Source organism: Toxotes jaculatrix, chromosome 7 (genome assembly GCF_017976425.1).
Source record: "Toxotes jaculatrix isolate fToxJac2 chromosome 7, fToxJac2.pri, whole genome shotgun sequence".
Lineage (NCBI taxonomy): Eukaryota > Metazoa > Chordata > Actinopteri > Toxotidae > Toxotes > Toxotes jaculatrix.
Window position 1 is genome coordinate 2,161,819 of NC_054400.1, and position 26,829 is coordinate 2,188,647.

At 35.6% G+C, this 26,829-nt stretch overlaps 1 protein-coding gene across 2 annotated transcripts in view; it reads right to left on the minus strand.

Annotated features, from left to right (window-relative positions):
• Window positions 1–22,221, minus strand: part of paqr3a (progestin and adipoQ receptor family member IIIa) — a 33,136-nt gene extending 10,915 nt beyond the window's left edge. For both annotated transcript variants that reach the window (XR_005894324.1, XM_041042905.1), the window contains exons 1-7: window positions 22,073–22,221; window positions 21,039–21,270; window positions 20,325–20,487; window positions 18,228–18,383; window positions 15,623–15,820; window positions 15,265–15,355; window positions 14,676–14,858 (exon numbers count right to left, since the gene is read on the minus strand). Coding sequence is in view for 1 of the 2 variants with exons in the window: in XM_041042905.1 (XP_040898839.1) it covers window positions 14,716–14,858; window positions 15,265–15,355; window positions 15,623–15,820; window positions 18,228–18,383; window positions 20,325–20,487; window positions 21,039–21,270; window positions 22,073–22,133 (1,044 nt within the window). In the remaining variant the exon portion in view is untranslated. The remainder of the gene's footprint in view (window positions 1–14,675; window positions 14,859–15,264; window positions 15,356–15,622; window positions 15,821–18,227; window positions 18,384–20,324; window positions 20,488–21,038; window positions 21,271–22,072) is intronic.
• Window positions 22,222–26,829: the final 4,608 nt, after the last annotated feature.

Genomic DNA, 26,829 nt, shown 5'->3' on the forward strand with positions numbered 1-26,829 from the left:
ATTGTGACTTTTTTTGGCCGAAAAAAACGCCTTACTATACTATGACGTTTTTTATGACATTTTGAGGTGAAAAAAAATTGTGACTTTTTTTGGCCGAAAAAAACCCCTTACTATACTATGTCGTTTTTTATGACATTTTGAGGTGAAAAAAATTTTTGACTTTTTTTGGCCAATTTTGACGCCTTACTATACTATGACGTTTTTTATGACATTTTGAGGTCCAAAAAAAATTTGACTTTTTTTGGCTGAAAAAAACGCCTTACTATACTATGACGTTTTTTATGAAATTTAGAGGTCCAAAAAAAATTTGACTTTTTTTGGCCGAAAAAAACACCTTACTATACTATGACGTTTTTTATGACATTTTGAGGTCAACATTTTTTTTGACTTTTTTTGGCCAATTTTGACGCCTTACTATACTATGACGTTTTTTATGACATTTTGAGGTCAAAATTTTTTTTGACTTTTTTTGGCCAATTTTGACGCCTTACTATACTATGACGTTTTTCATGACATTTTGAGGTGAAAAAATTTTTTTTGACTTTTTTTGTCCGATTTTGACGCCTTACTATACTAAGACGTTTTTTATGACATTTTGAGGTGAAAAAAAATTGTGACTTTTTTTGGCCAAAAAAAACGCCTTACTATACTATGACGTTTTTTATGACATTTTGAGGTCAAAATTTTTTTTGACGTTTTTTGGCCAATTTTGACGCCTTACTATACTATGACGTTTTTTATGACATTTTGAGGTCAAACATTTTTCTTGACTTTTTTTGGCCGAAAAAAACGCCTTACTATACTATGACGTTTTTTATGACATTTTGAGGTCAAAATTTTTTTTGACTTTTTTTGGCCGAAAAAAACGCCTTACTATACTATGACGTTTTTTATGACATTTTGAGGTGAAAAAATTTTTTGACTTTTTTTGGCCGAAAAAAACGCCTTACTATACTATGACGTTTTTTATGACATTTTGAGGTGAAAAAAAATTTTGACTTTTTTTGGCCGAAAAAAACGCCTTACTATACTATGACGTTTTTTATGACATTTTGAGGTGAAAAAAATTTTTGACTTTTTTTGGCTGAAAAAAACGCCTTACTATACTATGACGTTTTTTATGACATTTTGAGGTGAAAAAAATTTTTGACTTTTTTTGGCCAATTTTGACGCCTTACTATACTATGACGTTTTTTATGACATTTTGAGGTCCAAAAAAAATTTGACTTTTTTTGGCTGAAAAAAACGCCTTACTATACTATGACGTTTTTTATGAAATTTAGAGGTCCAAAAAAAATTTGACTTTTTTTGGCCGAAAAAAACGCCTTACTATACTATGACGTTTTTTATGACATTTTGAGGTGAAAAAAAATTTTGACTTTTTTTGCCGAAAAAAACGCCTTACTATACTATGACGTTTTTTATGACATTTTGAGGTCAAAATTTTTTTTGACGTTTTTTGGCCAATTTTGACGCCTTACTATACTATGACGTTTTTTATGACATTTTGAGGTCAAACATTTTTCTTGACTTTTTTTGGCCGAAAAAAACGCCTTACTATACTATGACGTTTTTTATGACATTTTGAGGTCAAAATTTTTTTTGACTTTTTTTGGCCGAAAAAAACGCCTTACTATACTATGACGTTTTTTATGACATTTTGAGGTGAAAAAATTTTTTGACTTTTTTTGGCCGAAAAAAACGCCTTACTATACTATGACGTTTTTTATGACATTTTGAGGTGAAAAAAATTTTTGACTTTTTTTGGCCGAAAAAAACGCCTTACTATACTATGACGTTTTTTATGACATTTTGAGGTGAAAAAAATTTTTGACGTTTTTTGGCTGAAAAAAACGCCTTACTATACTATGACGTTTTTTATGACATTTTGAGGTGAAAAAAATTTTTGACTTTTTTTGGCCAATTTTGACGCCTTACTATACTATGACGTTTTTTATGACATTTTGAGGTCCAAAAAAAATTTGACTTTTTTTGGCTGAAAAAAACGCCTTACTATACTATGACGTTTTTTATGAAATTTAGAGGTCCAAAAAAAATTTGACTTTTTTTGGCCGAAAAAAACACCTTACTATACTATGACGTTTTTTATGACATTTTGAGGTGAAAAAAAAATTTGACTTTTTTTGCCGAAAAAAACGCCTTACTATACTATGACGTTTTTTATGACATTTTGAGGTCAAAATTTTTTTTGACTTTTTTTGGCCAATTTTGACGCCTTACTATACTATGATGTTTTTTATGACATTTTGAGGTGAAAAAAAATTGTGACTTTTTTTGGCCGAAAAAAACGCCTTACTATACTATGTCGTTTTTTATGACATTTTGAGGTGAAAAAAAATTGTGACTTTTTTTGGCCGAAAAAAACGCCTTACTATACTATGACGTTTTTTATGACATTTTGAGGTCAAAATTTTTTTTGACTTTTTTTGGCCGAAAAAAACGCCTTACTATACTATGACGTTTTTTATGACATTTTGAGGTGAAAAAATTTTTTGACTTTTTTTGGCCGAAAAAAACGCCTTACTATACTATGACGTTTTTTATGACATTTTGAGGTGAAAAAAATTTTTGACTTTTTTTGGCCGAAAAAAACGCCTTACTATACTATGACGTTTTTTATGACATTTTGAGGTGAAAAAAATTTTTGACGTTTTTTGGCTGAAAAAAACGCCTTACTATACTATGACGTTTTTTATGACATTTTGAGGTGAAAAAAATTTTTGACTTTTTTTGGCCAATTTTGACGCCTTACTATACTATGACGTTTTTTATGACATTTTGAGGTCCAAAAAAAATTTGACTTTTTTTGGCTGAAAAAAACGCCTTACTATACTATGACGTTTTTTATGAAATTTAGAGGTCCAAAAAAAATTTGACTTTTTTTGGCCGAAAAAAACACCTTACTATACTATGACGTTTTTTATGACATTTTGAGGTGAAAAAAAAATTTGACTTTTTTTGCCGAAAAAAACGCCTTACTATACTATGACGTTTTTTATGACATTTTGAGGTCAAAATTTTTTTTGACTTTTTTTGGCCAATTTTGACGCCTTACTATACTATGATGTTTTTTATGACATTTTGAGGTGAAAAAAAATTGTGACTTTTTTTGGCCGAAAAAAACGCCTTACTATACTATGACGTTTTTTATGACATTTTGAGGTGAAAAAAAATTGTGACTTTTTTTGGCCGAAAAAAACCCCTTACTATACTATGTCGTTTTTTATGACATTTTGAGGTGAAAAAAAATTGTGACTTTTTTGGCCGAAAAAAACGCCTTACTATACTATGACGTTTTTTATGACATTTTGAGGTGAAAAAAATTTTTGACTTTTTTTGGCCAATTTTGACGCCTTACTATACTATGACGTTTTTTATGACATTTTGAGGTCCAAAAAAAATTTGACTTTTTTTGGCTGAAAAAAACACCTTACTATACTATGACGTTTTTTATGAAATTTAGAGGTCCAAAAAAAATTTGACTTTTTTTGGCCGAAAAAAACACATTACTATACTATGACGTTTTTTATGACATTTTGAGGTGAAAAAAAATTTTGACTTTTTTTGCCGAAAAAAACGCCTTACTATACTATGACGTTTTTTATGACATTTTGAGGTCAAAATTTTTTTTGACTTTTTTTGGCCAATTTTGACGCCTTACTATACTATGACGTTTTTTATGACATTTTGAGGTGGAAAATTTTTTTTGACTTTTTTTGGCCGAAAAAAACGCCTTACTATACTATGACGTTTTTTATGACATTTTGAGGTGAAAAAAAATTGTGATTTTTTTTGGCCGAAAAAAACGCCTTACTATACTATGACGTTTTTTATGACATTTTGAGGTGAAAAAAAATTGTGACTTTTTTTGGCCGAAAAAAACCCCTTACTATACTATGTCGTTTTTTATGACATTTTGAGGTGAAAAAAAATTGTGACTTTTTTTGGCCGAAAAAAACGCCTTACTATACTATGACGTTTTTTATGACATTTTGAGGTGGAAAAATTTTTTGACTTTTTTTGGCCGAAAAAAACGCCTTACTATACTATGACGTTTTTTATGACATTTTGAGGTGAAAAAAAATTGTGACTTTTTTTGGCCGAAAAAAACGCCTTACTATACTATGACGTTTTTTATGACATTTTGAGGTGAAAAAAAATTTTGACTTTTTTTGGCCGAAAAAAACGCCTTACTATACTATGACGTTTTTTATGACATTTTGAGGTGAAAAAAAATTGTGACTTTTTTTGGCCGAAAAAAATGCCTTACTATACTATGACGTTTTTTATGAGATTTTGAGGTCCAAAAAAAATTTGACTTTTTTTGCCCAAAAAAACGCCTTACTATACTATGACGTTTTTTATGACATTTTGAGGTCAAAATTTTTTTTGACTTTTTTTGGTCAATTTTGACGCCTTACTATACTATGATGTTTTTTATGACATTTTGAGGTGAAAAAATTTTTTGACTTTTTTTGGGCGAAAAAAACGCCTTACTATACTATGACGTTTTTTATGACATTTTGAGGTCAAAATTTTTTTTGACTTTTTTTGGCCAATTTTGACGCCTTACTATACTATGACGTTTTTTATGACATTTTGAGGTCGAAAAAAAATTTGACTTTTTTTGGCCGAAAAAAACGCCTTACTATACTATGACGTTTTTTATGACATTTTGAGGTCAAAATTTTTTTTGACTTTTTTTGGCCAATTTTGACGCCTTACTATACTATGACGTTTTTCATGACATTTTGAGGTGAAAAAAATTTTTGACTTTTTTTGGCCGAAAAAAACGCCTTACTATAGTATGAAGTTTTTTATGACATTTTGAGGTCAAAATTTTTTTTGACTTTTTTTGGCCAATTTTGACGCCTTACTATACTATGACGTTTTTTATGACATTTTGAGGTCGAAAAAAAATTTGACTTTTTTTGGCCGAAAAAAACGCCTTACTATACTATGACGTTTTTTATGACATTTTGAGGTCAAAAATTTTTTTGACTTTTTTGGCCAATTTTGACGCCTTACTATACTATGACGTTTTTTATGACTTTTTGAGGTGAAAAAAAATTGTGACTTTTTTTGGCCGAAAAAAACCTCTTACTATACTATGTCGTTTTTTATGACATTTTGAGGTGAAAAAAAATTGTGACTTTTTTGGCCGAAAAAAACGCCTTACTATACTATGACGTTTTTTATGACATTTTGAGGTGAAAAAATTTTTTGACTTTTTTTGGCCGAAAAAAACGCCTTACTATACTATGACGTTTTTTATGACATTTTGAGGTGAAAAAATTTTTTGACTTTTTTTGGCCGAAAAAAACGCCTTACTATACTATGACGTTTTTTATGACATTTTGAGGTGAAAAAAGTTTTTGACGTTTTTTGGCTGAAAAAAACGCCTTACTATACTATGACGTTTTTTATGACATTTTGAGGTGAAAAAAATTTTTGACTTTTTTTGGCCAATTTTGACGCCTTACTATACTATGACGTTTTTTATGACATTTTGAGGTCCAAAAAAAATTTGACTTTTTTTGGCTGAAAAAAACGCCTTACTATACTATGACGTTTTTTATGAAATTTAGAGGTCCAAAAAAAATTTGACTTTTTTTGGCCGAAAAAAACACCTTACTATACTATGACGTTTTTTATGACATTTTGAGGTGAAAAAAAAATTTGACTTTTTTTGCCGAAAAAAACGCCTTACTATACTATGACGTTTTTTATGACATTTTGAGGTCAAAATTTTTTTTGACTTTTTTTGGCCAATTTTGACGCCTTACTATACTATGATGTTTTTTATGACATTTTGAGGTGAAAAAAAATTGTGACTTTTTTTGGCCGAAAAAAACGCCTTACTATACTATGTCGTTTTTTATGACATTTTGAGGTGAAAAAAAATTGTGACTTTTTTTGGCCGAAAAAAACGCCTTACTATACTATGACGTTTTTTATGACATTTTGAGGTCAAAATTTTTTTTGACTTTTTTTGGCCGAAAAAAACGCCTTACTATACTATGACGTTTTTTATGACATTTTGAGGTGAAAAAATTTTTTGACTTTTTTTGGCCGAAAAAAACGCCTTACTATACTATGACGTTTTTTATGACATTTTGAGGTGAAAAAAATTTTTGACTTTTTTTGGCCGAAAAAAACGCCTTACTATACTATGACGTTTTTTATGACATTTTGAGGTGAAAAAAATTTTTGACGTTTTTTGGCTGAAAAAAACGCCTTACTATACTATGACGTTTTTTATGACATTTTGAGGTGAAAAAAATTTTTGACTTTTTTTGGCCAATTTTGACGCCTTACTATACTATGACGTTTTTTATGACATTTTGAGGTCCAAAAAAAATTTGACTTTTTTTGGCTGAAAAAAACGCCTTACTATACTATGACGTTTTTTATGAAATTTAGAGGTCAAAATTTTTTTTGACTTTTTTTGGCCAATTTTGACGCCTTACTATACTATGATGTTTTTTATGACATTTTGAGGTGAAAAAAAATTGTGACTTTTTTTGGCCGAAAAAAACGCCTTACTATACTATGACGTTTTTTATGACATTTTGAGGTGAAAAAAAATTGTGACTTTTTTTGGCCGAAAAAAACCCCTTACTATACTATGTCGTTTTTTATGACATTTTGAGGTGAAAAAAAATTGTGACTTTTTTGGCCGAAAAAAACGCCTTACTATACTATGACGTTTTTTATGACATTTTGAGGTGAAAAAAATTTTTGACTTTTTTTGGCCAATTTTGACGCCTTACTATACTATGACGTTTTTTATGACATTTTGAGGTCCAAAAAAAATTTGACTTTTTTTGGCTGAAAAAAACACCTTACTATACTATGACGTTTTTTATGAAATTTAGAGGTCCAAAAAAAATTTGACTTTTTTTGGCCGAAAAAAACACATTACTATACTATGACGTTTTTTATGACATTTTGAGGTGAAAAAAAATTTTGACTTTTTTTGCCGAAAAAAACGCCTTACTATACTATGACGTTTTTTATGACATTTTGAGGTCAAAATTTTTTTTGACTTTTTTTGGCCAATTTTGACGCCTTACTATACTATGACGTTTTTTATGACATTTTGAGGTGGAAAATTTTTTTTGACTTTTTTTGGCCGAAAAAAAACGCCTTACTATACTATGACGTTTTTTATGACATTTTGAGGTGAAAAAAAATTGTGATTTTTTTTGGCCGAAAAAAACGCCTTACTATACTATGACGTTTTTTATGACATTTTGAGGTGAAAAAAAATTGTGACTTTTTTTGGCCGAAAAAAAACGCCTTACTATACTATGACGTTTTTTATGACATTTTGAGGTGGAAAAATTTTTTGACTTTTTTTGGCCGAAAAAAACGCCTTACTATACTATGACGTTTTTTATGACATTTTGAGGTGAAAAAAAATTGTGACTTTTTTTGGCCGAAAAAAACGCCTTACTATACTATGACGTTTTTTATGACATTTTGAGGTGAAAAAAAATTTTGACTTTTTTTGGCCGAAAAAAACGCCTTACTATACTATGACGTTTTTTATGACATTTTGAGGTGAAAAAAAATTGTGACTTTTTTTGGCCGAAAAAAATGCCTTACTATACTATGACGTTTTTTATGAGATTTTGAGGTCCAAAAAAAATTTGACTTTTTTTGCCCAAAAAAACGCCTTACTATACTATGACGTTTTTTATGACATTTTGAGGTCAAAATTTTTTTTGACTTTTTTTGGTCAATTTTGACGCCTTACTATACTATGATGTTTTTTATGACATTTTGAGGTGAAAAAATTTTTTGACTTTTTTTGGGCGAAAAAAACGCCTTACTATACTATGACGTTTTTTATGACATTTTGAGGTCAAAATTTTTTTTGACTTTTTTTGGCCAATTTTGACGCCTTACTATACTATGACGTTTTTTATGACATTTTGAGGTCGAAAAAAAATTTGACTTTTTTTGGCCGAAAAAAACGCCTTACTATACTATGACGTTTTTTATGACATTTTGAGGTCAAAATTTTTTTTGACTTTTTTTGGCCAATTTTGACGCCTTACTATACTATGACGTTTTTCATGACATTTTGAGGTGAAAAAAATTTTTGACTTTTTTTGGCCGAAAAAAACGCCTTACTATAGTATGAAGTTTTTTATGACATTTTGAGGTCAAAATTTTTTTTGACTTTTTTTGGCCAATTTTGACGCCTTACTATACTATGACGTTTTTTATGACATTTTGAGGTCGAAAAAAAATTTGACTTTTTTTGGCCGAAAAAAACGCCTTACTATACTATGACGTTTTTTATGACATTTTGAGGTCAAAAATTTTTTTGACTTTTTTGGCCAATTTTGACGCCTTACTATACTATGACGTTTTTTATGACTTTTTGAGGTGAAAAAAAATTGTGACTTTTTTTGGCCGAAAAAAACCCCTTACTATACTATGTCGTTTTTTATGACATTTTGAGGTGAAAAAAAATTGTGACTTTTTTGGCCGAAAAAAACGCCTTACTATACTATGACGTTTTTTATGACATTTTGAGGTGAAAAAATTTTTTGACTTTTTTTGGCCAATTTTGACGCCTTACTATACTATGACGTTTTTTCTGACATTTTGAGGTCCAAAAAAAATTTGACTTTTTTTGGCCGAAAAAAACACATTACTATACTATGACGTTTTTTATGACATTTTGAGGTGAAAAAAAATTTTGACTTTTTTTGCCGAAAAAAACGCCTTACTATACTATGACGTTTTTTATGACATTTTGAGGTCAAAATTTTTTTTGACTTTTTTTGGCCAATTTTGACGCCTTACTATACTATGATGTTTTTTATGACATTTTGAGGTGAAAAAAAATTGTGACTTTTTTTGGCCGAAAAAAACGCCTTACTATACTATGACGTTTTTTATGACATTTTGAGGTGGAAAAATTTTTTTTGACTTTTTTTGGCCGAAAAAAACGCCTTACTATACTATGACGTTTTTTATGACATTTTGAGGTGAAAAAAAATTGTGATTTTTTTTGGCCGAAAAAAACGCCTTACTATACTATGACGTTTTTTATGACATTTTGAGGTGAAAAAAAATTGTGACTTTTTTTGGCCGAAAAAAACCCCTTACTATACTATGTCGTTTTTTATGACATTTTGAGGTGAAAAAAAATTGTGACTTTTTTTGGCCGAAAAAAACGCCTTACTATACTATGACGTTTTTTATGACATTTTGAGGTGGAAAAATTTTTTGACTTTTTTTGGCCGAAAAAAACGCCTTACTATACTATGACGTTTTTTATGACATTTTGAGGTGAAAAAAAATTGTGACTTTTTTTGGCCGAAAAAAACGCCTTACTATACTATGACGTTTTTTATGACATTTTGAGGTGAAAAAAAATTTTGACTTTTTATGGCCGAAAAAAACGCCTTACTATACTATGTTGTTTTTTATGACATTTTGAGGTGAAAAAAATTTTTGACTTTTTTTGGCCGAAAAAAACGCCTTACTATACTATGACGTTTTTTATGACATTTTGAGGTGAAAAAAAATTGTGACTTTTTTTGGCCGAAAAAAACGCCTTACTATACTATGACGTTTTTTATGACATTTTGAGGTGAAAAAAAATTGTGACTTTTTTTGGCCGAAAAAAAACCCTTACTATACTATGTCGTTTTTTATGACATTTTGAGGTGAAAAAAAATTGTGACTTTTTTTGGCCGAAAAAAATGCCTTACTATACTATGACGTTTTTTATGAGATTTTGAGGTCCAAAAAAAATTTGACTTTTTTTGCCCAAAAAAACGCCTTACTATACTATGACGTTTTTTATGACATTTTGAGGTCAAAATTTTTTTTGACTTTTTTTGGTCAATTTTGACGCCTTACTATACTATGATGTTTTTTATGACATTTTGAGGTGAAAAAAATTTTTGACTTTTTTTGGCCGAAAAAAACGCCTTACTATACTATGACGTTTTTTATGACATTTTGAGGTGAAAAAATTTTTTGACTTTTTTTGGCCGAAAAAAACGCCTTATTATACTATGACGTTTTTTATGACATTTTGAGGTGAAAAATTTTTTTGACTTTTTTTGTCCGAAAAAAACGCCTTACTATACTATGATGTTTTTTATGACATTTTGAGGTCAAAATTTTTTTTGACTTTTTTTGGCCAATTTTGACGCCTTACTATACTATGACGTTTTTTATGACATTTTGAGGTCAAAAAAAAATTTGACTTTTTTTGTCCGAAAAAAATGCCTTACTATACTATGACGTTTTTTATGACATTTTGAGGTGAAAAAAAAATTCGACTTTTTTTGTCCGAAAAAAACGCCTTACTATACTATGACGTTTTTTATGACATTTTGAGGTCAAAAAAAAATTCGACTTTTTTTGTCCGAAAAAAACGCCTTACTATACTATGACGTTTTTTATGACATTTTGAGGTGAAAAAAAATTGTGATTTTTTTTGGCCGAAAAAAACGCCTTACTATACTATGACGTTTTTTATGACATTTTGAGGTGAAAAAAAATTGTGACTTTTTTTGGCCGAAAAAAACCCCTTACTATACTATGTCGTTTTTTATGACATTTTGAGGTGAAAAAAAATTGTGACTTTTTTTGGCCGAAAAAAACGCCTTACTATACTATGACGTTTTTTATGACATTTTGAGGTGGAAAAATTTTTTGACTTTTTTTGGCCGAAAAAAACGCCTTACTATACTATGACGTTTTTTATGACATTTTGAGGTGAAAAAAAATTGTGACTTTTTTTGGCCGAAAAAAACGCCTTACTATACTATGACGTTTTTTATGACATTTTGAGGTGAAAAAAAATTTTGACTTTTTATGGCCGAAAAAAACGCCTTACTATACTATGTTGTTTTTTATGACATTTTGAGGTGAAAAAAATTTTTGACTTTTTTTGGCCGAAAAAAACGCCTTACTATACTATGACGTTTTTTATGACATTTTGAGGTGAAAAAAAATTGTGACTTTTTTTGGCCGAAAAAAACGCCTTACTATACTATGACGTTTTTTATGACATTTTGAGGTGAAAAAAAATTGTGACTTTTTTTGGCCGAAAAAAAACCCTTACTATACTATGTCGTTTTTTATGACATTTTGAGGTGAAAAAAAATTGTGACTTTTTTTGGCCGAAAAAAATGCCTTACTATACTATGACGTTTTTTATGAGATTTTGAGGTCCAAAAAAAATTTGACTTTTTTTGCCCAAAAAAACGCCTTACTATACTATGACGTTTTTTATGACATTTTGAGGTCAAAATTTTTTTTGACTTTTTTTGGTCAATTTTGACGCCTTACTATACTATGATGTTTTTTATGACATTTTGAGGTGAAAAAAATTTTTGACTTTTTTTGGCCGAAAAAAACGCCTTACTATACTATGACGTTTTTTATGACATTTTGAGGTGAAAAAATTTTTTGACTTTTTTTGGCCGAAAAAAACGCCTTATTATACTATGACGTTTTTTATGACATTTTGAGGTGAAAAATTTTTTTGACTTTTTTTGTCCGAAAAAAACGCCTTACTATACTATGATGTTTTTTATGACATTTTGAGGTCAAAATTTTTTTTGACTTTTTTTGGCCAATTTTGACGCCTTACTATACTATGACGTTTTTTATGACATTTTGAGGTCAAAAAAAAATTTGACTTTTTTTGTCCGAAAAAAATGCCTTACTATACTATGACGTTTTTTATGACATTTTGAGGTGAAAAAAAAATTCGACTTTTTTTGTCCGAAAAAAACGCCTTACTATACTATGACGTTTTTTATGACATTTTGAGGTCAAAAAAAAATTCGACTTTTTTTGTCCGAAAAAAACGCCTTACTATACTATGACGTTTTTTATGACATTTTGAGGTGAAAAAAAAATTTGACTTTTTTTGGCCGAAAAAAACGCCTTACTATACTATGACGTTTTTTATGACATTTTGAGGTGAAAAAAATGGTTGACTTTTTTTGTCCGATTTTGACGCCTTACTATACTATGACGTTTTTTATGACATTTTGAGGTCGAAAAAAATTTTGACTTTTTATGGCCGAAAAAAACGCCATACTATACTATGACGTTTTTTATGACTTTTGGAGGTCAAAAATGTTTTTGACTTTTTTTGTCCAATTTTGACGCCTTACTATACTATGACGTTTTTTTATGACATTTTGAGGTCGAAAAAAATTGTGACTTTTTTTGCTTGAAAAAAACGCCTTACTATACTATGACGTTTTTTATGACTTTTGGAGGTCAAAAAAAAGTTTGACTTTTTTTGTCCAATTTTGACGCCTTACTATACTATGACGTTTTTTATGACTTTTGGAGGTCAAAAAAAAGTTTGACTTTTTTTGTCCGATTTTGACGCCTTACTATACTATGACCATTTTTATGACATTTTGAGGCTAAAAAATGTTTTGACTTTTTTTGTCCGATTTTGACGCCTTACTATACTATGATGTTTTTTATGACATTTTGAGGTCGAAATTTTTTTTGACTTTTTTGCCCGAAAAAAACGCCATACTATACTATGACGTTTCTTATGACATTTTGATGTCGAAAATTTTTTTGACTTTTTTTGCCCGAAAAATATGCCATACTATACTATGACGTTTTTTATGACTTTTGGAGGTCAAAAATTTTTTTGACTTTTTTTGTCCGATTTTGACGCCTTACTATACTATGACGTTTTTTATGACTTTTGGAGGTCAAAAAAATTTTTGACTTTTTTTGCCCGAAAAAAACGCCATACTATACTATGACGTTTTTTATGACTTTTGGAGGTCAAAAAAAAGTTTGACTTTTTGTGTCCAATTTTGACGCCTTACTATACTATGACGTTTTTTATGACATTTTGAGGTCGAAATTTTTTTTGACTTTTTTTGTCCGATTTTGACGCTTTACTATACTATGACCATTTTTATGACATTTTTAGGCGAAACATTTTTTTGGTCCATTTTGATGCCCTATTATACTATGACCATTTTTGTGACATTTTGAGGCGAAAATTTTTTTTGACTTTTTTTGGTCAATTTTGACGCCTTACTATACTATGACCATTTTTATGACATTTTAAGGCTATTTTAAGGCACATTTTGAAGCCATACTAAATTATGAGGTTTTTTGGCTTATTTTTAAGCCTTACTATACTATGACCATGTTTATGATATTTTGAGGCTATAATATTTAATTTACTATCAACAATAATGTAAAAACATGTACAAAATGAATTACTAATGTATTTTTTAAATTTATATGTTTATTACATAAATATGTCTTCATTTACTCCACATAAAAAAAATTATAAAAAACACAAAAAAACATTCATTCAACTTTTAACAATATTTAACTTTCAGCTTTTTTCTTTAAACAAATTTTAAACAAACAATTCTCAGGTGTCTGAGCAGGTTGGTTGTGGAGCCGGCTCTATATGAAATTCTTTTCTTGCAGACTCTACATTCTACCTTTATATTATAAATATAATTGAAATTGAGAGTACGGAACACACCGCCACAGCGTTCCTAACATTAGCTGCACCATAAATCGGCAATGAAGTCATAAGCCAGCGGCAAAATATGCTAATACATGCTAATTAGTGTAAACATCCAGGTAAAATAGTGAGAAATTTACTTAACGAAAAAACTGCAACACAGACTCCTTCGACGGTCGGTTAGTACAGTCTACAATACAACAAGCCATACTGTCACAAAAATCTATCCTAACACTGGCAAACAATCATGGACACTGCAGCCCCTGACAACCGCTGGAGGTAGCCGGAGACCTCTGGATGTAGCCGTCTAGCCAAGCCGATGCTTTAGCAAAGAGATAACTTCTAGTGCCTGTCTATGGAGCTGTCACTCAACTTTATAGGTTTTGTTTCATAAATTTGTCTGATTGAATTTGTGCTCATTCAAGCACAATATGATGAAGAGCTGAAAGACTTTTAAAATAGTTCAGTAATGTTTCCGTGGCACAAAAGAGGAAATGAATAAATAAAAAGAAAAAACATCGGCATCGGCCAAGTTGTTATTTTAAACATCGGTAACGGCCCAGAATTTCACAATCAGTGCATCCCTATTTTACACTACATCTGATTTAGACAAATGTTTCATTCATCGGCTTCAGCACATTTAACGTTTAAGAATTTCATCTTAAACGTCTTTTTTTTTAAGTAAACATAAATATTTAACAGGACAACAAACTCCAGCCTCCAGAATGATCACACTGTGGAACCAACACGTTTTAGCACAAACTGAATGTTATGGCCTTCATGAAGGAGGATTTATTGCAGGATTGCATTAGATGTAGCTCTGTGTTCCTAATAAACTGACAACTGTTTTCTCAACTTCAAAGTCTCAAGTCTCTGTTGTAACCACAGCCACAGGAAAACTAAATTTAAAGTTTGTTTGCAGAGTCATGTTAGGTCACTGTGTGATCACTGTGAATGAAAACAAGTTCACATCCACTGCAGCACCAGTGTCGTGTTTCATATTAGTCACAAACACAGTGGGATCAGAATTCACCAGTTTTTTTTCCTCCTTCTTCCTTAAACTCTTTGAACTGATGGAAAATAAAATGTCTCTGATTGCTGCCATCCGCTGGAGGACAGTGACAGTGGAGCTGATGTTTACCGTGTCAAAGTGTCAGGGTCCCATGGTGCTGAGCAGCGTGCTATGCGTGTTGGGGGGCATCGGGGCAGGGCTGGTTGTGTCTGTATGCCATGATGAAGCCTGACGACTGGTGCCACCAGTAAAACATCAGCACCAGCAGCAAGTGCCACACCTGGTGACTGGAGCCCAGGTAGTTGAGCTGACCTGCAGCAGCATCACAGAGTGAAATCAGAGTCTGACAGTTTCGCTTTGGCTGCAGCTTCCTGACACACACTGAAAGATCATCTGCGATTCACAGTATAATTTAACACAGTTCTGTAGGTACTTCATTTGCTTTCTTTAACATTTGATTGATTTCATAACTGAATTTAAGTCTTGTACATTAGGATACGTTCAGGTAACTGCTCAGAAATTTTGTTCGACCTAAAGATTTGGAAAAGTTGAGACGCACACACGTTTTCCAACTTCAAACGCCTTCCTAGGTAATTCGATTAGAATATTAATCATTTCTGATCAGCTATGGAGCTACAAATGTTTCCCAACAGCTGTGATCAGACTGGACTGAGAAAAGTTGCTCTGAAGAACAGAGGAAATCAAAATTATGTCTCACCTGGGAAGTAACGTTCAGGAACTTTTGAAACGTAGAAAATGAGAGCTAATGCCGCAATGAAGTACATCCCCAGGACACGAGGAACAAAAGCCTGAAGGACAGAAATGTTTATTTAACCAACATGTGGACAAAACAGAGAAAACATCAACAATTTAAAACAGCTGCTCAGTGAACAAACAGAATTTTTCTTTTTGTTATGTTTTTATTATGCTAATACCAAAACCTTTATTTTTTTTAAACTTCATCCAAATTTTACTTACAGATAAACTTTGGTCAAAACACTGAAGGTTACCCTTACAATAAATAAATAAATAAAATAAAATAAAATGGTGATGGTGACAGAGTGGACAGTCCTCACCTGGACCAGCTCAGAGGAGAAGCCTCCCGTGATGCAGATCCAGTGGACGGTGGGGATGAGGCCGTATCCGGCCACCGAGCAGAAGATGAGCGAGCGCAGCTGCTTCCACTGCTTGCTGAGGTAATGAGGGTGGATCTGAGCAAAGAAGACGGCCAGGATCATGGCCAGGACCGTCACCAGGTACACCTGCCGCCAGTACTGCAGAGACAGGAGGGTCAAAGGTCAAGCCACACCATCTACATGACGCAGTTAGCGCTTTTTTCAGGGTGCTGTTTTTTTTTTCTTTTTTTTTGTTTTGTTCGTATATACCTCAACTAAAAAGCGTCAAACGCTGAAAAAAAACAACTGATGATTCTAAAACATCTACAGGATAACTGACCTAAATGTTAGCTACATAGCTAGTGCTATGTAAATAAAATAATCTCTCCGTTAATGTACCTCAATCGCTGATGTCTCTCACTGTCGCTGTTAGATCGCCGGAAGTTTTGACCGGAACTTGTAACGTCAGCGGTCGCCATATTGTGCAATTTTTTTTTAAATGACTTTATTGATCCCTCCTGGGGAAATTGGGATATTACTCGCATTTTACCCACACCAAGTGAACGGAACACACACACAAGCATGCAAATGTATCGGTGCCTTGCTCAGGGGCACCACAGCCATGGTCGCATAGGCAGGAGAGGGCGTCTCCTTCACCACCACCATATCGTTTTTTTTTTTGCGATCGAACCCACGACCCTCCGATCTTAGGCCGGTCCAAAGTCCAAAGCCACACACATATACACATGATCAGAGAGTAAAACATCCATGAGCTGTATTTAATATTCTTTAGAGTTCAAACCATCAGTCAGTCGATCAGAAATCAATCATTTATCCAGCAGAAAAGCCAAAATTTTATTGGATGGCTATATTTTATTTGCACTGGCATAAGATGACACAACAAACTTCCTCGAAAAAACTGTGAAGATCTGTAAATTTGCCAAAGTTTCAGTATTTATCATATATATAAAAATTTAAAGCAGATTTGCACTTGATATTTAAACTTCTATAAGTAACTGTGTAAAGTCTGGACAGCCTCGTCTCGTCCCTTCTGTCCGTTTGTGTGGATGTAGGCCTCCGTCCAGTCACACGTCCTCATGTGACGAGTCCTGCTGAATTTCACAGTGAATAAATTTGCACCAGGAACAAGGCCCCGCTCGTCTCCAGCCAAATTTTTTAAGCTCTTCTCCTAACAGACACCGCGTTCTCTGCTCCAAATCTACATTTCTAAAACACTCTGACGAGACAGGAGTTTGACTAGCTAAATATAAAAATCAGTTTTTCTTTAGGGACTTGGCTTGCCACAGGAGTGGAGCCACCCAGAAGCGGAGCCCCTGCCTTGGCAAGGACGGGGGGCCCCTTCGCTGAGACGGCTCCCAGACTTGCGAACGTCATATGGTGGGGAACAGGAGTGACGGACCGCTCCGTGAACGCAGCCATCTGGTTTGGGCTGGAGCAGATTTCAGCTGCGTTCTGGGGGCAAAATAACCCGGCGCTTCCAATATGCGGGGGAAAGGGAACAGTAAGGAGCACAGCCAAACACTTCAGGAGTTAAGAAAAAAAAAAAAAAGAAAAAGAGAGAGAAGCAAACAGCAAATGGAACAGAAAAAAACATGGTGGTGGGCGGCTGGAATAAGGAACTGAAACTGGCTTGTGTCATCAGAGGCTGTTTTCCAAGCGGCGAGCGCGGCGAAGGTGTCGTGTTGCTTATTCACCAGGAACAATGAGTCAATCAGCAGAGCCAGACTGTGGGCTCCACTTCAGCTTTATTCAATTACTGCTTCTCAAAGGCCGAGGATGTTGAGCTAAAAAGCCTCCAGGGAGGACTGTGGTTAGATGTTAAATGCTCTGAGCGGTAACGCTCACACAAAACCATATTTACATTATAATATGCATCTGACTGTGGAACCGTAAAATAAGCCTCAAATCCCTGATCATCAATTATACGAGCAGCAAACAGAGCAGGGTTTCCTATAAAACACAAACAAGTCCTCTTTACTTATTCTCCTGAACTGAGAGAAAACTCTCATCACCAGGTTCACTCACTGTTTCAGAGGAAAACAGAGTCAAGTGATGCAAGAAACTGATACCACAGCTTCCCTACTGACTTACAAACACACTGGCAGGACGGACACGTTAACTACTACTGATGAGACAAAGCAAATTACAACTAAATTTCAACAAGAAACTGTCTGAAGAGACTGAGTCAGTCTGTATTCAGTCTGATTTCATGAAATCTTTTCTTTCACAGCTACATTTAGACAAAATTCAACATCTGGGGACCTGGCTCTTTTGTTATTATTTAAAAAAGGGTCACACGTAGATAAATATGTTTACATTACACAAAGCAAAGGTATTAAAATGTATTATTTGGTGCTGATACCAAAGCTCAGGTACTGAATCCCTGAGTAAACTGAATCCTTCTGTACTGTGAATGTGCTGTTGTACTTGTGATCTGATGAAGGGTCAAGCAGCAGGTGAATCATCTGATGTGCCACCAACTATTATCAGCATTAAAAAAAAATCTAATTACCATGCAGACTCTGGACTCTGGAGGTGAACTTACATTATTGCAGTAGAATGTGTAGAAGACTCCGGGGACATAACAGCCCAGGATGCCGATGGACACACCGGCATAATCCAGCGCCATCCAGCGGCGGCAGGTCTTTTCCGAGCGATGGCAGCAGAACAGGTGGTAACCCACCGAGCACAGCATACACAGCTGAGAAACGTCAGACAAAACGGAGACAGTCAGGCAAGAGAGCCAGCAGAAAAATACCAACTTAACACGTGATGCCTCAACCGTCCTTCACTTTAAAATACAGCATTTTCTTACCAGAGTCATTTTTTAAAAATTGGATATGAAGACACTGTTTGTCAGGCCCTGGTGATTTTTTTATTTGCTAAGAATATCTGTCAATATTTTGGATCAGGTCTGATGTTATTCTGTAACCACTCAGATTAAGGTAACACCACACAACTGTCACATGCACAGTTTCCAAGATAACTTGGCTGATTGGAAATCATCACATTGCTCAACACGAGCAGACACCTCGTTGCAACTGAGTCCGGAACATAACGCAACGTAAAATAAGCCCTGATGTGTCGTGTTGTAGACTTTATACTGTGTGTATTGTTTCAGTGTGGACAGAAAAGGAAGAATTTCATTGTACAGGGAAACATGTTTCCTCACTGTCAACTTTTCGTTCCTCCTCCACATTTTACCCCGGTGTACGTTATTACCGTGAGCGGGGTTTCCGTTAAAACCTGCCAGTATTTTCTAACCCCGCCGGTCTAAATGTCAGGTGAAAATATTCCCTACAAGCACAATCTGAATTTTGAATCAAAGACATTACAAGCGAGGCCGAGTCGGCTGCAGCTACAGCCCCGCTCATAGATACCACAGGTGCGCAACAAGACGCCGTCGCTTCTCCGTGATTACGGAGGATTGAACTTCTCAACAGCGTGCGAATTCCTCATTAGAGACTCCAGTGAAATCTACCCTGAGTGGGGCTAAACTGGCCAAGATAGCCTGCGTGATCCCCGTCTCCAGTGAGCCAGCACAGAGAGGTTTCTCTCTGCAGAGCCGCATCCAAACAGCGCCTGTGGGATAATGCGCATTGCAAGTTGCGGAGAGACACTGCACACTTTAATTCTAATTCAGCTGCTGCAGCCTGTAAACAATTCACTGCAGCAAAAATGCATTAAAAAGCCTGGAACATGTAAAGGGATCTTTTTCAGGTTGTGAATATAGTTTTTATTGCATATATGGGCTAAAACGCTTATAGCGAAGGGACTTTTTTTTATTTCAAGTTGGCAGCACGCCGCGTTATTAAAATGGTGTGAGCCAGTCCAGATGGGTTTCTTGTTTGCGAATTGTTTTATCTGAGACTACTTTCTTTATATTCATGTTAAAAGAGCGCAGCTTTGTGCAATATTTATTTTAGAAGTTACGCATGGGAGTCAATTCTTACTGCTACCGTCTTATCTAAGACGGCACTTATCTGATACAGCCTATACTTTTCAATAAAAAGATTCTAAACTGACTTGCTTTGATGTCATTCTTATATATCCTGCATGTCATTTATCATTTTAAGCTCAATAAATTCAGATAATACAAACATTTAATAAAAACATTTGTCCGGTAAATTGAAAACCTGCCGGTCACGATGTCCGGTGTCGAGTTTTTCTAGTGGAAACCCTGAATTAAAAACGATGAAGGTGAGGCTCAGACGGCGTCAGGAAACTGTTGGCTTGTGCCTACACCGTTCAGAAACTGAATACCAAACACTAATACTGAAACGGTAACAACATAACACGCGCTGTCACGTGAGAACGTCACGTTCATAAACTTTATCAAACGTCTCCAAAAGTAAAACATATTATGCTACTTAAGTAAAAATTAAAATTCACCCACACAAGCCATTAAATAAATTATGTTTAATATTTAATCCTTATCTCCTATATAAGTGCATTTTTACTGACGGTATTGAAACTGATACCGTTGTTATTTTAAGACTCCGCCGTATACCTTATCACCTTATTACCGCCCAACCCGACTGTGAACATGACGATAATCACTTTGACTTGACTTCACGCAGGTTTGACAACCAGCATCAAGGCAAAGTGGAGGCTGTGTAAACTGGAACACCTGATACCGCACCTGGAAGCAGAACAGGCCAATGGAGTAGATGACGTAATCCTCTCTGGAGGCGCTGAAGCCCGGCAGCACGGACGCCATGTTGTACACCCCGAGACAGAAGAAGAGCAGGAAGCCCAACAGATGGCTCCAGATATTCACCGTCTCATTGGACAGAATGAAGAGGCTGCACAGAGGATTTACAAACCTTACAACCACACCAGATCCATTCAGTTCTCCTCTTACTCCACACTGAAATCAGTAATCTCAGCCACACAGCCCATCGTATTTAAAATTAAACATCTTCATGCTGTACAAACATGCAGAAAGTCAATCCCTTCACTCTGGCAAGGACCAATAATAAACTTATTTCAGTGTAATTAGCTGCTATAACTGACTGCCAAACTTCTGTTGCTGCAAAATCGATCCAAGTCACTGACTGTCAGTGGTTAAATATTGTTCTTAAGAAGGCAAATGGAAACCCCGTCTGTACTTGGGGGTATCAACCTATTTTTTTTAATAAAGTATTTACAAAGAAAGAAAACTGAAACAATGGAGGAACCTACAGTGGGCATGCAGAAAGAGAAAACGTTTGTTTTTTTTGGAAATCCTCCTCTTCTTCTGTTGCATTATTATATAAACTGTGTTCTGCAGTTTTAGTTTGGTCTGACAGGACACACGGCACTGCATGAAATATGCTACAAACAAATAAAGTCACTAATTAATAACACTGTTCACCTCTTGATGCACAGTCTGGAGGGCAGGTAGGCTCTGTATCCATCTGTGATGTAGGGGTTCTCCCTCAGAAACACCGGGATCTGTTCGTAGGTGTACAGTCTGATGCCTCGGGGCACCAGCACAGGCCAGTACTGGTAACCTCCCAGCTCGATGTAGTGTGCTGTCTGGGCGCTCTTCTGGACTTTCTGAGGCATGGCTGGGCCTCCGGAGTCTGCTTTACTCTGACCTGAAGCTGAGAAGTCAGATCCAGGTCAGATCCAAACATAACAACGCTAATTAAACACTATAGCACGGTTGACCAATTTAACGCTGATACGCTTTGAGTATTGAGTTTTGAGACAGAGTTTTGACTAGCGTGAAGGAAAATCTTATTCCCTCTATATTTTCTGTGTGGGAGAAACTACTATCTGCTAGCTAACATTGGCTACTTTAAAGGTGCGGCTACCGCCTGGACTTGCACGTTACCTACTGTACGTTAACTATTTCCTGTTTATCTGTTCCGCTGTATGTGTAAGGAGAAAAAAACTGATCCCAAACTCCGTTCAATAATAAGGCAATTCTCGGCCTCAAATTACAAACGCCCCCACAACATGGCTCAAGAGTTCTTTAAGAAGTCTTAGCATCCAAACTTTAATTCAATAAGCAACGCAAACACCAAGCAGCACTAATCAATTCAATGTAATCTGTACTGGCTAATCTGTACTGTACAATGTGCAGTGTAACAGTGGCGAGCACTAGATTCATCGACGTTAGGAGTTTGGAATTTGACGACATGACACACTTGCTTTGTAAATTATCATTCATAAGCCGACTATGTCCAAAGCATCAACTGAGCTTAAGGCCATTTAAACTTGAGTCTTATCGGGTAAATAACACTGTCGTTGACAAAATCAATCTTTAAATAACTGTATTTCCAAAGCGGTTTGGCTTCTGGCAGCCAACTACAGCTCGAGTCTGTCTGAACAGGCTAACATTACCAGAGGCTAGCTAACACGCCGCGTTGTTTAGAGCCGGTAAATTAACAATGGACCCACCTTTTAACTTGGTATATGTGCAGTTTGTGCCATTTTGGGGTTTATAATACGCGCTACGCATTTGTAAACATATGTTAACACTGATTTAAAAACAACACAATGTTTGTCAAGTTTCGGCTACAACATCTTCCAAATCCCCACAGACGTCATCAGCGATGGACCCCTTCAGAGCGCCCAAGGCGTGCCTGAGTAAAAGTCAACACACCCAAAGCAAAACTTATTAAAACTCATATTAACTGAACAAAATCCGCTGATGAAGACCGTGATTTAGCTGAAAGCTCCAGTAAGAGTTTGCAAATGGACCTCGAGTTAACATTTTATTGTAGAATTACAGTTTGCAAGATTAGCAGTTACCTTTAACCTTTAATCCTGCATTGCCATGTCACTAATTTTTACATTTGGTTATTATGGCGAAGAAGAAAATATTCACATAACTATCAATAGATCAAGAGTCATTTAAGTTAATATTTGAAATTCTGACTGGTCATATAAAATTATGTTCTACCGCTAATATATTTAAATTATTTGCTTAGTGTAAAAACAGTATAACAGTATAAGAAACAATATGAATGGCTTGAAATGCTTTCTCTTCATCTAAATGTCCACAACGTTGCTGGTCTCTATTGTAAATTATTAATAGCCAGTTTCATATCATTTTACATTTCTGTTATTTTAAATTAATTATTAATTAATGTAGCAGTAACATGATCCCTAATTGGGAATTGGGATAACCTTTTCTCCAGATTCTTCTTCTTCTTCCCCGATCAGACTTGGAACTGTTGTTTTTACATATCAGGAGTTTGTGTGTTGATGTAATGTAACCCTATATGGACCTTGAAATGTCACATGATTCATACAGCATGGACCTAAATGCAGGCTGGAGAATGCAGGTGTGGCCCGTGCTAAATGTAGGCCGTTGAGCGCAGCTCTCACTCTCCTGGCTGTCATCCTGCTGCACTGTGCGACTGTGATACATCCTCCTGTCGCTAACTGTCATCAGGAATCCTCATCAGAGCAAAGCGCTCTCCGCAGACCTCTCAGGTGTGAGAGATGTTGGAGGATTCCCTCAGGAGGGAAGTCACACTCAGTCCTCCCTCTGCTGTTTACACCCCACTTTAATTGCCTCATTCTCAAGTGGAAGTGTGTTCTTCATTATCACTTCTAATACACCTCTCAGCACATCCACTCTGGCAAAGTGTCAGCTGCCAAGTTAAGATAGTAACTCATGCATGCAAGGGCAAACAACAAGAATCTCCTGCTGCTGCAGTCGCTGCTTGAGTTATTAATTGATTTTGTGAGCTTACAGTTGGCAGTAATTTGCTACAAATGATTTTGATATGTGTGTAAAAATACAGATATATAGGATGTATTTTCCCTGAATTTTTAATCAGTTGACTTCAGTTGTTTTTGCCTCTGGCAATGAAGAAATGGGCAAAAGTTTCTAAATAGATGAAACCTGGAGTTTGGATCTAACAAGGAGTAAAATCCAAATTTCGTCAATGGAACAAAGAAGCAGTTTCCACCATAGTTGTCTTAGACAGGCTGTGATCCCTGTCAGTCAAACAAATATGCCTTTAAAACAATCTGTATATCCTCTGACTGGGACAGTGAGTCTCAGAATCTCCACCATGAAGTCAGGACATTTACAGCGGATGTTTCCTTTAGGACAATGCCGCCATCATCCAGCTGTTCATGTAAAAAGGATTAAAGATCAGACCCTGGTACGTGCACCTCTCACATGCACTGTGCTCTGTGGCCTCTGAGGAGGTTTTTCATAAGGACGACTCCCCTTCTCCCGCCCCACCACCTTCTTCCTGACTCCTCACTGATTCACTGTGACAATCTGTCGTCAGCCCTTTTTTTTTTCTGAACGTCTTTGATTTCTGTCCTCCATTTTTCTGTCAGACTTAACGTAGAGAAATGTGCCTTGATGTAATTGTGCACTTAGGTGGCGTGTAATGGAACATGAAATTAAAGCACTCCTACTTATACTCTGAATGTTTCTTATAAAAGCAGGGGGTGATTTGTGTATCGGCCATTTTATCAGTGTTGAAGTATCACATTTGTGATGATTATTGTGGAGATACAGTAAGTGTTCCATGTTATGGCCGACTTGGGATATTTTCTTTCATAAAGCACTAACTGTGGATGCGTCCTACTATGAAATGTGCAATAAAATGGCACTGCACTACATCTTAATTGAGGCTGCCTACACTGTCTTGGCAAGTGAAAGTCTCTCCTTTCCAAACAAGGCGCTGTTAGACTGGTTTAAATAGAGACAGACAGGCCCCCGGGCTACCGATGTCCTTTGGGATTGTCAGGGTCATCAATGAAACACAAGGCTACGCTGGTGCACTCCTCTCTGACTGTTGCCCCGCATTTAATGGCACATTACGTTATGGTAAATATATTAGATGTTATACTTCTTCTCACTGATGTTAAACGCATGCTAAATTGACTACATGTTACTGCACAGAGGAGAAATTAACAATGCATGACATGTTTTGCACTGCGTCCGTGTTTTTGCCTCCTCAGGCGCCTTCCTACCAAGCTTCTTTTGTGCACCTCAGTTTCCACAATTTTCTCTCCCACCTGCCCCCACACAGAAAACAACTGTGATAAAACCTAAATCTAGGGGCTAAAATCTTTATTTTCTTTTCAAACCCCGAACACAAAGCTCACAGGCATCACAGGCTTCGATGCAGGGCCCGCCAAATGTTAGCTCGCCTGCCGTGCCAAGACTAGACAGGCCCTTTGCAAAGCTAACACGGCCTCGCGGCGGCTTGTGCTCGTCAGCGGCCGGCTGGTCTCATTGGCTTTATTTATAGTCGGCGCCACAAGACATCTGCTGGAGACGAGACTCTGTCCTCTGTGTCCACACAGCACCGCACAGAGGGAGCTTGTCAATGTTTTTTCGAAGGCAAAGTGTTTGTGAGGACCCCGGTCAGAGGAGGGGAGAGACGGCTGCAACCTCCTCTAATAGGACGGGTGTCCCCTCCGATTGCTTTCTCCGCAGCTCTGATTAACGAGACCGGAAGACAGAGGGAGGCTTCACAGTTTGTCGTGTCCTGTGTGTTAGCCGATGTTTACTTGATCTGAGAGCTGTTGTTTGTTTGGTGTCTTCAGTCTGGTCGTTGCTCGCCACTATTTTGGGACACTGACACTTGGATGTAGCTCGGCAGTCGTCTGATGCGGCCTCGCCTTTTCCTCCCCCACCCTCTCTCCTCCTCCCCCCTCTGTGTCACACACAGTTTCTCTTCCTCTCCCATTCTCCTCACATCGAGGATGTCTGGATGTCTCGGGCTGACCATGCTTCAGGCCTTGACACAAAGTGCCGGGGACAGCTCTTTGCTCTTCCCACAGAGCTGGGGGTGAAGTCAGACTGCCGCACAGGGAGGGAGTGTGAAAATACTCTCTTTACATGTTCCTGAAAAGAACCAACCTGAAAAAGCCTGCATCACAAACAGAGGCACTCCATGATTAATCCAAACCAAAATCATGAAAAATCTGGGCCACCTCTGCTACAGATTGGTGTCGACACGTAATATTTGAATTCATACTGACCCAGTAAGAAGTGATTTGGTGATTTACGAAGTCTCGACTACGTTTAAACTGAGTTAAATCTGAGTAGAAGTTTAATATTTTTAGAGCTCTGGATGCACGGCAGCTTTTCAATGCCTGAATTTCAACATGTGGTTAGATTAGGTTCGTTTTATGTAACGTAGATGTCTAAAGAAGACAGCAGACTTTAATCCAGATGTAACTGAGATGTAAAGACTTTTTCGCCGCCAAATCACAAATTTAACGCTTAAAGGAAGCTTATTGGTTTCCGATCAACTATACTGGAGCCTCGTTAGGCTCCCTGAGGAACCCAAGATGAATTTCTCACACAGCTGTGACGGCTCATCAGTGACATTTTTCTTAGAGAGGTGACGACACAGGTCTGTCAGAAAAAGGTCAGCAGATTTCTGTCTGTCAGGTTGTTTTGGTTTTTCCTGGTGACAGCAACAGTGGGAAAAAACAAACGTGCGTTTTCTATAAAAACAAACCCTTCATCCCGACCTCTGACCCATCATCCCATCAGAGCCTCTCAGGAACACACCACATCACATCACACTTTCACTACAGCTTTTAAGTATGAGAAGATTTAATTTTTTAAGTGTGGAAATTAAACATTTCTGTTGGAGCGGAGCAGATCCTGTTCAATCAGGGAAATATGGTGAGAGGTTTAGAGGCTTAAAACAAACTGTGTTCACTTACAAAAAATGTTTATACTGATATAAAACGAAGCATGACTTTGCTACTGCACTGGTTCATTTTGGTGGATTATTGTTATGATAATGTGACTCACTCAGCTTCAAAGGTCTTCAGCTACTGAGCAAACCCTGAAACACTCACACTCATGTCTTCCAAAATGTATGGCCCACACAAACAATCCAATCGTAAACTATTAAATAAGATATGAACCAAGATGCTACGACAGGGAACATCGTACAATAACGATGCAAAGCACGATGCATTTTTTTCTGTTTGGAGGCCACATGTAGAGCCGTACATCACAAACTGGAGAAAAAAGTAAAAATGAAATGTTGCATCAACAAATGTTCCAGCACTAATGTCTCAATCTATCCTCGTAGCATCTGGGCCACTGAGCTCTTTCTGGGAATGAAATGGTATTGATGCTTAGTCTCCTTGTACTTTTTTTTTTTTGTTGAAAGTTTCAGCTGTATAACAATATTGAAAGGCATTAGTCTTAA